The sequence below is a fragment of the Anolis carolinensis genome, chromosome 3 (assembly GCF_035594765.1).
Source record: "Anolis carolinensis isolate JA03-04 chromosome 3, rAnoCar3.1.pri, whole genome shotgun sequence".
Lineage (NCBI taxonomy): Eukaryota > Metazoa > Chordata > Lepidosauria > Squamata > Dactyloidae > Anolis > Anolis carolinensis.
In genome coordinates this window covers 10,422,993-10,437,555 of record NC_085843.1, presented here as the reverse complement: position 1 = coordinate 10,437,555, position 14,563 = coordinate 10,422,993, and the positions used below count along the sequence as shown (strand labels likewise).

The 14,563-nt window shown below is 41.1% G+C and overlaps 1 protein-coding gene across 16 annotated transcripts in view; it reads left to right on the top strand.

Annotated features, from left to right (window-relative positions):
- tenm4 (teneurin transmembrane protein 4) overlaps positions 1 to 14,563 on the top strand; it is a 1,874,213-nt gene that overhangs the window by 1,785,870 nt on the left and 73,780 nt on the right. For all 16 annotated transcript variants that reach the window (XM_062977060.1, XM_062977059.1, XM_062977071.1 and 13 more), the window contains 3 exons: positions 1,947 to 2,066; positions 4,117 to 4,378; positions 13,710 to 13,977. In XM_062977060.1, coding sequence (XP_062833130.1) covers positions 1,947 to 2,066; positions 4,117 to 4,378; positions 13,710 to 13,977 — 650 coding nt within the window. The remainder of the gene's footprint in view (positions 1 to 1,946; positions 2,067 to 4,116; positions 4,379 to 13,709; positions 13,978 to 14,563) is intronic.

The following is a 14,563-nucleotide window of genomic DNA, read 5'->3' as shown; positions in this document are numbered from 1 at the left end:
TTCAGCGTGTTGCTAAGTCTTCATTTGCAAGAAATAAAATCATTTTGCCTAAATCATTCAATATAAGTTTCATATTGGAAAGAATGGAGTGATTGAAAGAAAACTCTACCTATTAACAGCAGAGATAATTTTATGTACATACACCAGGAGAATTTCCTGGGAAGATCAGGGAGAGTCTTTGCAGTACCACTTGGCTTGTTTGGAATGTAATTGCATTTCTACCAAGGTCTTTTGAAGGGAAGCGCTGACTAAATTAGCATCAACCAGGTTCCTGTGGGGCTCTGTGCATTGGGGTAGACACTCAGCCTTGCCTCCAGAAAGGACAAGTTGACCCCAGAGAGCCAGATGCTTACAAGGCATGGTGTTAATTGGTTTTCCCAAATGGGGCAAATCGTACCAATTGGGGAAATGATTTTTGAAAAGAAATAAAACATTTTCAGCAACTGACAAGTAGGGTTTAATCTCGTCATCGTTTTTCCTCTTCCAGTTCTTCTTGGCTCCCTCTAACCAGCTGCAAATTTATCACAGCAGCTTCATCCCTATTTTAAGTCCTGATTTGAGACAAGCCTGTCTGCGTGCAGGAGAATAAAGTCATACAACAAAGACTGAACTATGGCAGATTGCACAGAGTAGATGATGCCACCGTGGAAGCCTGTCCAGATAAACAACTTCAAAGATACATAACTAGCACATATCCACAAAAGACTGGTTTTCTTTCTCCTTTGCTCACTTTTTCCTCTGCAGGGAGTTTTTAACAGTTGAGCATCCCTCATCTAGAATGACAAAATCTGAAACACTCGAAAATCCCAAATTGTCCAAATGGGTGGCTGAAATAATGACACATTTGCTTTCTGGCAATTCAATGTACACAAACTTGATTTCATGCCCCAAATTACTAAAAATATGGCATATAAAATTACCTTCGGGCTATGTGTTTAAGGTGTATATGAAACATAAGTGAATTTTGTGACTATACTTGGTGTCTCATCTCTAAGATAGCTTATTTTGGATGTATATACAAATCATCATCATAGGCTATCACTCGTAGTGATTACCACCAAGATACTACCTTTGGAAGACAGTCATACCTGGCCATGAGTGATCACTTATGGTGGTGATGACATACTCTGGTTCCTCAAGGTCTTTCACATTGTGTTGTCGAAGGCTTTCATGGCCGGGATCACAGGGTTGTTGTATGTCTTTCAGACTGTGTGGCCATGTTCCAGAAGTATTCTCTCCTGACGTTTCACCCACATCTATGGCAGGCATCCTCAGAGGTTATGAGGTATGGACATACCTCACAACCTCTGAGGATGCCTGCCATAGATGTGGGTGAAACGTCAGGAGAGAATACTTCTGGAACATGGCCACACAGCCCGAAAGACATACAACAACCCTATTTCACATTGAATACATAGATTTCCAGATGGAAAGCAGTCACAACAAGGATTTTCTTGATGTTCCTTCCTCTTGGCACATTTCTTCCTTTCGTCCTGTATTTGTGCATCTTCAAAATACATAGTATCATTGGTAACATCTGACTTTCAGTGAATTATGTCTCATCTCTCCAAGATAGCTCATTATAGATGTATATGCTGGTATTCTGAAATTCAAAACATCCAAAATCCAAAGCACTTCTAGTCCCAAGCATAGTGCATAAGAGATTTTCAACCTGTAGCAATTTTAGTGCTGGGAATCTTGTGAAATCTTAGAATTTGTACTTGATAAGGGGCTAGAGAGAGCTCTAATACTGTCAGATTCAAAGGATTGTATTAGGGATATCCTGGTACTGAGGGCTGATCTACCTGTAGCACATAATCCAGGACCAATCCAGGGTAACAACATTCCAGACTGGCCCGAGAGTTGGCTACACTCTCCATGTCCATCCTGCAGCAGCAGCAGGACAGAGTCCAAATGGTCCAAATTGTTTCCTTTCCTCCCTTCAGCCACCCTTGCGTGATCCGTGGGCAGGTGATGACATCAGACGGGACTCCACTTGTCGGCGTGAACATCAGCTTTGTCAACAACCCCCTCTATGGCTACACCATCAGCAGACAAGATGGCAGGTATGTAGGCACTTTTGGCTTTTGGGCCCACCACCTATTAATCAATTTTTTAATCCATTACTTTTATCCCGTGTTTCTCCCACGAATTGGACTCAAAGCAGCTTACATAAGATCACAACAGATACATCATACATAATACAAAATGCCTCATCCCACAACCCAATAAAGCAAAAGTTTGGCTCAGACGTCGAGTTCACTGCTGATTCATTGGTTACTTTCCCAAACACACTCCGAAGGTAGCACAATTCCATTTTAGCAGGACATTCATGCTTTGAAGTATAGACTTGAGGCAGTATGGAGGGGAGACCCCTAGTTTACACAAAGGCCAGAGCATCGGCATCCCTCATCAAAGGAAGTACTTTAGTGCTTTTCAACAGGGGGCAGATTTGCCAGTTTTGATTTTGAGGGTCTCGTTTTCTCTCTTGTCTGTTCTTTTGTTTCCTCGCCATTTACTGCTCATCCCTATCAAGGTAACTTCAAGGCAAGTGGAGGAGCCGATGAGTTGCTAGATTGCCCTCCATACAAAGGGGCCTCTGTGTTTTTGCAGCTGTTGAGACTCCCTTGACATGAGATCGATGCTTCCCCCTTACTGGCAAGCTTCATGGCTGGTCCGACTTATTCCCTTCCCAATCCTCCCGCCTCCAGGTTCACATGCCTCACCATAGCTCATTAGAGCTCACTCCTCTGGGCATCTCCACTCACAAATGTGAAGAGGAGGTATGTCTATAAATAAAGGACTTCTCAATTTTTCCAGCAGTTTGCTGGGTGTCATTTTTTTCAGAGACATGCAAAAGGAAAACAGCAGAACTTTTTCGGTAGCTTCCCTCTCCCAAGCACTCCTTGTTTAGCACTCAGCCGTGGCCTGAGGCAGCTTTCAAGGCTTTGCCAAGCACTAACTGTTAAAAATGCCCTCATCAAGCCTTAAATGCTGTTCAGGTTGCTGGCAAGTGAGAAACAAGGCTTTTAAAAGACGGCAAGCAGCCTGGCTCTGGGAATTTGATGTCTCTACTTGAACTGTGGAATAAACACCTTGTTGTTTTGCGGTTCTTGCGTTAGAGCTGAGATGTTTTGTTTCTGCTTCATGGACTGAAATCTATTGTTGTTGTTGGCTCTGATTTTGCATCAGTTTGTAACTTTACATGGTCATTGCTACACCCCTGATTGGACACCCAACCCTATTGATGGCCTGTGAAGAGACACATGGGGGAAAGCTCTGTCAAAAAGGATCAAGAGATAAAAAAAATATATCAGTAGAGAATAGGAGCAAATTTTAAAAACTGCCCAAAAGTTGAGGGATTCAGTACATCCACTTTTTATTCTGGTCAAGATGATAACATTGGAACCTGTAATCTATATATATATATAAATGTAATGTGCATTTTACTATGAAGTAAACAACAAAACCACTGAACCAAATCACACCAAATTTGGCCACAAAAGACATAGTCATCCAGTCTTTGTCTTTCAATAAAAAAACCAGAGACTATTAATTGCTACACCGAGACTATTAATTGCTATTCAACCTGACCAACCAAGGATTCCTCAAGGTAGAAAGCGGCCAGGCTTGCAAGCAGCAAGGCTATTCAGTCCTATTCAACCTGGCCAACCAAGATTTCCGCTAGGTGAAAAAACCCCAGGCTTTGAAACCACGTGGCTACTCCGTCCCATTCAACCTGGCCTAGCAAGGATGCCCTATGTAGAAAGCGGCCAGGCTTTTAAACTGCAAGACTATTCGGTGCCATTCAAGCTGGCCAAACAATGATTCTCCTACAAAGGAAGTAGCCAGGCTTCAAAGCAGCTCTTTGGGTGAGGGTGCTACTCCAGCTACTCCAGAAACCGGCCAGGCTTGAGGCTGCAAGGCTATTCACTGCTATTCCACCTGGCCAACAAATGATTCCCATAAGCCACAGCAACGCGTGGCCGGGCAAAGCTAGTCAACTATAAATATATAGTAGACAGGGCCGTTGTATGAATCATGGCTTCCCCTCAGTTTTCCTTAATAGGTCTTGTAGTTTTGACGTTTTCCTCCCTTTTATGTTTCCTTCCACAGTTTTGATCTTGTCACAAACGGTGGGATTGCCGTCATCTTGCATTTTGAACGGGCGCCCTTCATCACGCAAGACCACACCTTGTGGCTGCCATGGGATCACTTCTTTGTCATGGAGACCATCGTCATGAGGCACGAAGAGAACGATATTCCCAGCTGCGACCTGAGCAACTTTGCCCGGCCCAACCCAGTGGTCTCACCTTCCCCGATGACGGCGTTCGCCAGCTCCTGCTCAGAGAGGGGCTCCATTGTGCCAGAAATCCAGGTAGGAAATGGATTCATTCCCATTCCGCAGTGATGACATTGTGATTCCCATTTAACTTCCATGTTCTGTCCTATGGAATCCTGCAATTTGCAGTCAAGCATTTTGAATTCTCAGCTCAAAAGTTCCAACACCTCATAAAATTACAAATCCTGGGATTCCATTGAATGGAGCTGAAGCAGTTAAAATGGACCATAGAACGATAGCATTGTAGACTAATGTGTTGTCAGAGGTTGTGAGGTCTGAGGATGCCTACCATAGATGTGGGCGAAACGTCAGGAGAGAATACTTCTGGAACATGGTCACACAGCCCGAAAGACATACAACAACCATTGTAGACTAAATGGGCTCCAGATATAAGTTTCTTACAACTGAATGATAAGATCCAATTCAGGGAAAGATTGAAAGGACGTTCTGGTTGAAACCAAGGAAATGCAAACCTGCATCAGCCTTTTATGGGATTAAATCTCAAATAGACGTGTTGCTAAAGTAATGGTTCCCAACCATTGGTCCTCCAGGTATTTTGGACTTCAGCTCCCACAATTCTTAACAGCTGGGAGTTGAAGTTCTAAACAACTAGAGGACCAAAGGTTGGGAACCACTGATCTAAAGGATGCTCAACACTATATAGGTAGAGCATCCCTCATCCAAAATTCTAGTATCTAAAATATTCCAAAATCCAAAATTATTCATTGAAGTAGCTTTGCTCTCTGATGGTTCAGGGTACACATTCTTTGTTTCATGCACAAAATTATTTAAAATATTGTATAAAATATTACTTACCTTCAGGCTATGTGTGTGAAGTATATATGAAATATAAATTAATTCTGTGTTTACCCTTGAGTCCCATCTCCAAGATATCATATTATGTACATATGTTCAAATAAAGGTATTCCAAAATCCAAAACACTTGTGGCCTCAGGCACTTCAGGTAAAGTATACTCAACTTGTACCTTTTCATACACAGTTCAGATTTTATTTGAGAAAATTTGGAACAGACTTATAGCTTCTCCCTCTGATACACATACAAGCACATTTGTGCATAGCAATCCCCTGAAACAAACTGCTATTGCTTTGTTTTAAGAAGAAAACGTGAGTAGAATATGAGAAGAAACAACTAAAACTATACAGAATTGAAACTGAACTATTTCCTGAAAAATAAGATTATCAGTGGCTATCTCTTTTGTGGGATATATGTTCCCTTCAAGACTAGTGGTTGGTCAATTACATTTATATTCCATGTATTCTTCCATAAATGCAATGTAGGATACTAGCTTTCTTCCTTCTCATTTTAGTTTCAGAATAACCTTGCAGAGTAGATCGGGCGGAGAGATAATAACTGGACCAGGGTCATCTAGTGAATTTTATAGTTCATTGAAGACTGGAAGACTTCCATGCCCCAGTCCAATAACAATGTTTACAGCACATGTGTCTCATTGTAGACCAGTGTTTATCTTAAGGAACATGAGCAAGAAAGCTGCTAAATGCTCCTGTCTTGATTGTTGCTTTTTCACATACATTTTGTGATAGTATATAGGTCTTTCACCATGGTTCTTCTAATGCTCTTAATGAAGAGTTTAGTTCCAATCTAAATGGTCGCCTAAAGTATGGATTAAAAGTCAATAGTCCAAAAATCAATTTAGAAGGACTGCAGAATTTGGCAGTCAAAGGTGATACTGGGAAAAGCATAGAAGAACATCAGGGCTGGCATTTGTTAAAAGATCAGCCTAGGACAATGATGGGCAACCTTTTGCACTTAGTGTGTCAAAATTCACCAAAAAACCTAGCATGACTTGGGTGGTGTGTCACTTGGAGAAAAAAACCATAATTTCACAATATATATAGTTTAAATAACAAAAATATATAATTGTAATATATAACTGTATTTAATAAATCAAAAACTATTTACTACCATTATTTCCACATACAACAATCTATGGAACCTCTTGCAGTTTCCACGCTGATTTCTCTCTATTGTAGTTTCAATGTAGTCATGAATAATGAATAATATAATAATAATATAATAGTAATAATATAATAATATACTACAATAATAATAGAATGATATAAATGTAATGTGCATGATTCCCATGGAGTAAACAACAAAACCACTGGACCAAATCACACCAAATTTGGCCACAAAAGGCATTAGTCATCCAATCAATCTGCATGCGGCAGCGTGTCAGCAAAAATGGCTAGGCGTGTCAGTGCTGACACACGTGTCATAGGTTGGCCATCACTGGCCTAGGACAAAGGTGAAGCTGGATGAATGGATGCTTCTAAGAGAGTCACATTAGGAAAAGAGGAAGTAGATCTGTAATGTAGAAGTCATGGAGTATGACAGCACCTGAACTGCTATGGCTAAATGCCATGGAATCCTAGGAGATGTAGTTTGGGGAGGCATCAACACTCTTTGGTAGAGAAGGCTAAAGACGTGGTAAAACTACAACTCCCAGCTGTATTGAGCCACAGTACCGAAAGTGAGGTCAAGTTGCATTCATTCAAAAATGCAGATGTACCCTGTATTACAAGTGGATAGACTCAATCCTAGGTTTACAAAGCTTGAGCATTTCAAAGAAGGTTTGGAAAAGACTTCCATCTGAAGTGCTGCCAGTTATAGGTATTATTGTGTAGGATAGACCTGTGTTTTTTATTTGTGCCAGACAGCTTCCAATGATTATCAGGCAAAATGCAAATGGCCTTTTCCAGATACACAGAGCCCTGTGCAAAGTCTTCTCCCACTCTTCTCGTGCACTAATTTACATAGGCATTTGCATTTTTTATATATTTAAAGCTTACGGCTCATATCTCCATTATTTGTTACGGCCCATATCTGATAGACTGGCAGAGAAGTGCTGGTTAACAACAGACACCAGCAGAGAAAATCTGCAATTGTCTCTGCTGGAAAAGGGGGGAGGGAAGCCCTTTAGTCTCAGAGTGATGTTATTTACAGTTTGATAGTAGAGTTAAAAAGGAAAAAGAGAGAGAAAGCTCAGAGATTTATTGCTAGAAGCTTTTCAGAGCAAGGAGTGGGAAGAGAGGTAAAAGGAATGAGGGTTTTTTGCTACTTTGCACTGTTTGTTCTGACTCTTAACTGCCAATAGCTGAAGTATGGCTTAGGTTCAGAATGAAAGATCTTCTCTCCTCCATGAACCTGACAGAGTCTAAAGATCTTCAGGATCTCTGTCCTACCTCCATCACAGGTGTAGTTGTTGAGGATGGAATGGAGCTTTTCATTGGTATTCTCTTCCTCTTCTGAACCTGCCTCTTTGGAGAAATCCTTTTCCAGTTGACTGCATGTGTCTGGTTCAAACTGGGGTTGGCACCCCACCTCCACCACTATTGTTTCAGCCACTCCACCCATTTCCAAGCTGAATACATTTTTATTGAAGAAGGGGAGCAATAGAAGCAGTTGAAGGTTTTAATCACAGAAATGACCCTTCAATACTTTTTGCTGCAGGTTGACAAACCTCTAGGTCCTCCATTAGGACTCTGTGGCCAACGTTTACTAGAAGTTGATCATAAAGTAATGCTGAAGGATCTAGAGCAGACATGGGCAAACTAAGGCCCAGGGGCCAGATGCGTGGTTATCTCAGGCCCTCCACATTTTCCCTGTCCTCTTGGCATAAGGAAACGGTGGCACAGGGAGGCAGACACACAGCTGCTGAGAGCCCTCTGGAGTGTTCTCAGTCACCGCATGTCTTACCCTCCTCCTGGCATAAGGACGGTGCAAGCAGCCCCATCCTTATACCGGGAGGACAGCCCAAGGAAGGCACGGGATGGCTGAGAGCCCTCTGGAGTGCTCTCAGTGACCGCGTGTCTCACCCTCCTCCTGGCATAAGGACGGTGCAAGCAGCCCCATCCTTATACCGGGAGGACAGCCCAAGGAAGGCACGGGATGGCTGAGAGCCCTCTGGAGCATTCTCAGTCACCGCATGTCTCACCCTCCTCCTGGCATTAGGACAGTGCGAGCAGTCCCATCCTTATGCCAGAAGAACAGCTCAAGGAAGGCACGGAGCAACTGAGCGCCCTCCAAGAGCACTCTCACCCACCGCATGTCTCGCCCTCCTCCTGGCATAATGTCAAGCGGACAGCCTGAAGATCAAGGGAGGAGGATTGGGGCAGTCACCACATGTCCCATCTTCCTCCTTGCATAAGCATGGGGCAAGTAGCCCCATCCTTATGCTGGGAGGACAACCTGAGGATGATCCCGGCCCTGCCCTACCCGCACCGAGGCCTTACCCCTCTTGGCTGGGCTCGCAATACAGCCCCAAGACAAAAAAAGGTTGTTCATGCCTGATCTAGAGACTCCTAGACTCCTACCTGTAAAATCAGGTAAAGAAAATAGAGAGATATTTGCAGTTTGTCCATCTTCATGGAGGTCCTGTACACTTAACCTCAAGCAAATGTAAAGGGCTGGCTATACCTGTGATTGATTATTCCCAAGTAGGCTAAACTGTATAGAAGTCTTGATGATGCAGTTTTGCCTGATAATTTCAGGGGAGAGGGGGGGATCACCTTCCCTTCCCTATCTTGGTGCGGGGGGGGGGGGGTCGAGTGTCCACCCCATGTTTTGGTTTCCACGATGATGAAGACGCTCTACAAGCCCTGCAACTGACAGTGAAAATGGACAACATATGTTGTTAGCAGCCTGTTGGAGAGGCTTGAAAGGAAGTCCTCTATGGCCTGTGTATGCCAAGATTGGTTTTGTCAATCTGAAAACGGATGGGCCTGGGAACTGGCAGTGCTCAGAGCAAGGCCATAATAAAGCTCTTCATATATTCAGCCAGAACACTTGGGGGATTTAATTCCGGCCTGCTTTTTGTATTCCCGCACATGGTTGGCAACTGACCAGTTGCTGAGAAAAGGGACTTTTGAGCAAAAGGGTGCTGTATTTACTCAAGTGATATGTTCCAAATAATCCTTTAATCCTTGCTCTGTGTTGTCTTTTTTTTAAATTCAGTTTGTCAGTCTCCCTTGAGTCTCATTTTTTGGGAAACAGGCTGAAAGTAAATACTGGCCAGAATCCTGTTGTGGACTTACGTCTTCTAAGCATGTTGCATATAGAATCAGAGAGCTGGAAGAGACCACAAGGGTCATCCAATCTAACCAGCAATATGAGGAAATTAGAATTGGGCGGTTCTATGATATGTCCAGTAAAGGGCTACTGCTCCTATGCTGTGTAGGAAGGCCAGTAAAGTGACCAATCCACATTGGGGCCAATGTGCAATGGGGCTGATATCTAATAGATTGATGCACTTTGATATTGATAAACATTGGGTCCAAACCACACAAATCCTGTTGCGCACTGATCCCATTGTGCATTGGTGCAATTGCGGATCAGGACATTCTTGCTAGTGTCTAGTTATGTGTCTTCGCAGTTCACTAGGAGATGGTTTTATACGATGGCTTCATTCTCTGCTACATAGCTAAGTACAGTCATTCCTCCATAATTGAGGTTTTGATTATTCATAGATTTGATTTACAGCATTTTTTTCTAGGAGGCTCTACATCAGTGGTTCTCAACCTGGAGTCCCCAGATGTTTTTGGCCTTCAACTCCCAGAAATCCTAACAGCTGATAAAATGGCTGGGATTTCTGGGAGTTGTAGGCCAAAAACACCTGGGGAGCCCAGGTTGAGAACCACTGCTCTACATCTTCCAGGGAGATTCCATTGCCAACATCCTCAAATCACCGTATGGGACTAGAGATTTGTAAAGTGAGAACATTTCTCTAAGAATCTCTTGGTCCTCCAATGCAATTTTGTGCTCAGCTTCCAGCAGGAGTTGCCCATAGAGAACCTAGACATTTCTAGAGAAAAATTCCCTCAGATTTAAAAAAATAGCAGTTTCTTTATTTGTGTTTTTTTCACTTCCTTGAAGGTCGTATCATCTTATGCCCAGCAAATATGGAATGCGGAGGGCTGATTGTATACATAAAGTTACCTATCATGTCCCATGATAGAGAATTCTAGATACGATCAATTGAGCAATCGGCTATGTTCAGGTGGAAAACTCAAATGTCCAATTTATTTTTTCAATCATATATATATATATATATATATATATATATATGTATACATATACACACATACATACAGTAGAGTCTCACTTATCCAACATAAACGGGCCGGCAGAACGTTGGATAAGTGAATATGTTGGATAATAAGGAGAGATTAAGGAAAAGCCTATTGCACATCAAATTAGGTTATGATTTTACAAATTAAGCACCAAAACATCATGTTTAGCAACAAATTTGACAGAAAAGTAGTTCAATATGCAGTGATGCTATGTAGTAATTACTGTATTTACAAATTTAGCACCAAAATATCACGATGTATTGAAAACATTGACTACAAAAATGCGTTGGATAATCTAGAACGTTGGATAAGCGAGTGTTGGATAAGTGAGACTCTACTGTGTGTATGTGTGTGTGTGTGTGTGTGTGTGTGTGTGTGTGTGTATATATGTGTGTGTGTGTATATATATATATATATATATATATATATATATATATATATATATATAAAATTTTAATCCTGAAGCAGTTTACAGTAGAACTAGATACAGTAAAACAGTGGCTATTAGAATAAAATACAGTAGAGTCTCACTTATCCAACATAAACGGGCCGGCAGAATGTTGGATAAGCAAATATGTTGGATAATAAGGAGACATTAAGGAAAAGCCTATTAAACATCAAATTAGGTTATGATTTTACAAATTAAGCACCAAAACATCATGTTATACAACAAATTTGACAGAAAAAGTAGTTCAATATGCAGTAATGCTATGTTGTAATTACTGTATTTATGAATTTAGCACCAAAATATCATGATGTATTGAAAACATTGACTACAAAAATGTGTTGGATAACCCAGAACGTTGGATATGCGAGTGTTGGATAAGTGTGACTCTACTGTAGTAGTAACATGGTAGAAAACACTGAAATATTAAAAACCAGGGATAACAGATAGATTAAGGGGAAAAAACAGGAAAACGTCTGGGAAAATAAGCAGGGCTGAGCTTGTCAATGGAAATACCCAACACTAGTTTCAATGAGGAGTACATTTCATTTGATTTTAAGCCAGGTGACAAATGTCAACCTTGTATGGTAAAAATGCTATCGAGGCTGAGACAGTTAAAATAGTATAAAACAGAGACACTTAAACTGGTATAAAACATCTGTAGTTTAACTACACCTCACAAGTCCAAAGAACTGTAGCTTTGGTGGATTTTTAAAACTATTATTCTTTTACAATCATATTATGCTAAAGTCTTCACAAAACCTTCCATCACGCTTGTTTGACCTTTCCAGCAAAACAACAGTCAGTCAATAAAGTCCGACCACAGTGGAGAGAAGCAATAATTTCCTCGCCTGGCACTGGACTAATCAGTGCCAAAAAAAAAGAAAAACCCTTTTTCCTCTGGAGCTATTTTTTGTCTCCCTGTGAAGAAGAATGCACTAAAAGGTTCCTCCGCTTGCTGCAACACGGCTCAGCTTGTAGTAGTAGTCTGTGTCACCTCCCAGCATGCCTATTAGCTGGGCTTGTACAATACTTTAAAAAAAGAAACCACTGTTGTTATTTTTCCCCATTTTGTTGCTTTTCACTCCCACATCTGTCAAACTATGTAAATTGACAAAGCTGCATTAGAGTTGGTAAATATGTATGAAAGCAAGCAAATGGCACTTAAATGTTCCTGATCTATCAGGTTTGCAGCAGTTGCCATGGATCATGGCTAATATATTATTTTTCTTCCAGAAAATATTTTGGCTCAAACGCATGGTTTAAATGGGCCAAGTAATTCAAAACATCCTTCTACAGGTATCTTACCATTTATAAAAATACAGTTTAATGCCTTTTTAAACATAATTTAAAAATTCTATTAAAACATGCATATTAAAAAAGGTTGAAATATAATGCTGAATGTAAAAAAAAATACAAATACCTTAATTAAAATACCTTTTTGAAGACCTAAGTATATTTTAAAAACTTTAATTATAATTTTTAAAAGAAATATAATTATATTTTGGAGCATCAAAGGCATCAAATACTGTTTGATCTTGGGAGCTATACCCGGTGCCATTGTTTGTACTTAGATAAGATAAAGAAAAGGTTTTCCCTTGACATTAAGTCTAGGTGTGTCCAACTCTGGGGGTTGGTGCTCATCTCCATTTCTAAGCCGAAGAGTTAGCATTGTCCATAGACACCTCCAAGGTCATGTGGCCAGCATGAATGCACGGAGCGCTGTCACCTCCTCACCAGAGTGGTTCCTATTGATCTAGTCACATTTGCATTTTTTCGAACTGCTAGGTTGGCAGAAGCTGGAGCTGGGGCTAACAGCGGGAGCTCACCTCTCCCCCCCCCCCGGGGAATTAAACTGCTGGCCTTTCGGACAGCAAGTTCAGCATCTCGGTGGTTTAATCCACTGTGCTACCAGGGGTTCCTTAAAGAAAGGCTCTGCAAACTCACCTTTTAGTATTCCTGCCTAAGAAAACCTTGAGTCATGAGACATAATTCAGTAGGTGACTTGAAGGCATACACAAACACATACACACATTATCTTTTAGTAACATCGGCCATTATTCTACATGATGTACTTGGTATACTATTTCTTACTAAATTGTTGTTTCGGCTCTGATTTACAGTGACTCTATCAATGAGGGCTCTCCAAAAGAACCTGTTATATCTTGCAGGCTGTGGTCTCCTTGATTTCCCCTCTTTTCCTATAATAATAATAATAATAATAATAATAATAATAATAATAATAATAATAATAATAATATGCTTTATTTATACACCGTCCCTCTCCCTGGAGGGATTCGGAGCAGCTTACTCTCTTCAGATGTTCCAATTCTTGTTGAATGTACTAATGAGACTTATTGTTTCATGATATGTCCAAAGTATGATAATCTCAATATTGTCATTTTGGCATCTAGTAAGAATTTGGGGTCGGTTGGTTGCCTTTGCTGAATAGTAAGCCACAACTAAGGTAAACCTCATTGACTTAGTGAGTCTATTCTAAGTGGGACTAGCAATTAGATTTAAGTCAAAGAATGATGATCATATGGAATTTGATTTTCAAAATGCAGACCACCGCAAATTGATATTCAAAGTGTCCCTTAGCTTCCATGAATAATGCTATAAATTGTTTGTTCTCTTTTAATAGTTGCATGAATTTTATGTGGGTATGTAAAAATAGCACCTAGCCATGCCATTATTTGAAAGATAACAAAAGATATCAGCTTATAAATAGCAACTCTGGTGGGATATTTGCAGCCTGCATAACATGTAGTTTAATAGCACTTCTTTCTCTGTGGTCATGGTATTTTGCAGGCCCTCCAAGAAGAGATTAAAATTTCCGGCAGTAAAATCAAGTTGAGTTACCTGAGCAGTCGTACAGCCGGCTATAGATCAGTCTTAAGGATCAGCCTCACCCATCCCACCATACCGTTCAACCTGATGAAGGTCCACCTCATGGTTGCTGTTGAGGGACGTCTTTTCAGGAAATGGTTTGCTGCAGCTCCTGACCTCTCCTACTACTTTGTGTGGGACAAAACTGATGTCTACAATCAGAAGGTGTATGGGTTGTCCGAAGTCTTTGGTAAGATGTCTCCTGGATCTCATAAAGCAATGTTCTTCTGATGTACCTGAACCAGTAATAACTTTTTTTCAGTGTGCCAAGAACTGTATTTAAGCCCTTTGGCTACAATTGTTTCCTGATAACTTGCCAAAGATTGACAACCAATGGCTTGAAGACTAATACTGATCTGGGGGGGCTACTACTTTGAGTAATCCTGATCTAAAAGAAGATGGCCCCATCTATATTGACCACAAGTTGGGGTAGACACAGATCAGCACTGTATCGGGCAAACACCATACAGAGCAGACATCAGCGGGTAGGTAGGACCCATGTTACATCCAGAGACATGAATGAATGTGGGTGGTTTGAAGGGTCCCTGTCTGGACCATAGTCAGGTCTAATCTAGCATTAAGCATGCTGGATCACCCCTGAGTTTTGTTCCTTGTAGATCTGCCCCATGTGCTCTTACATGAGTTTTACTGCCTATTCAAGATGACCGAGAAGGGCCTTTTTTCATGTCTAGTCATCTTCTGGAATACAGTGGGCAGATTGACTCAGATATCGCTGGCCATTTATCAGGGTTGTTCTAGCTATGGATTTCTGCATC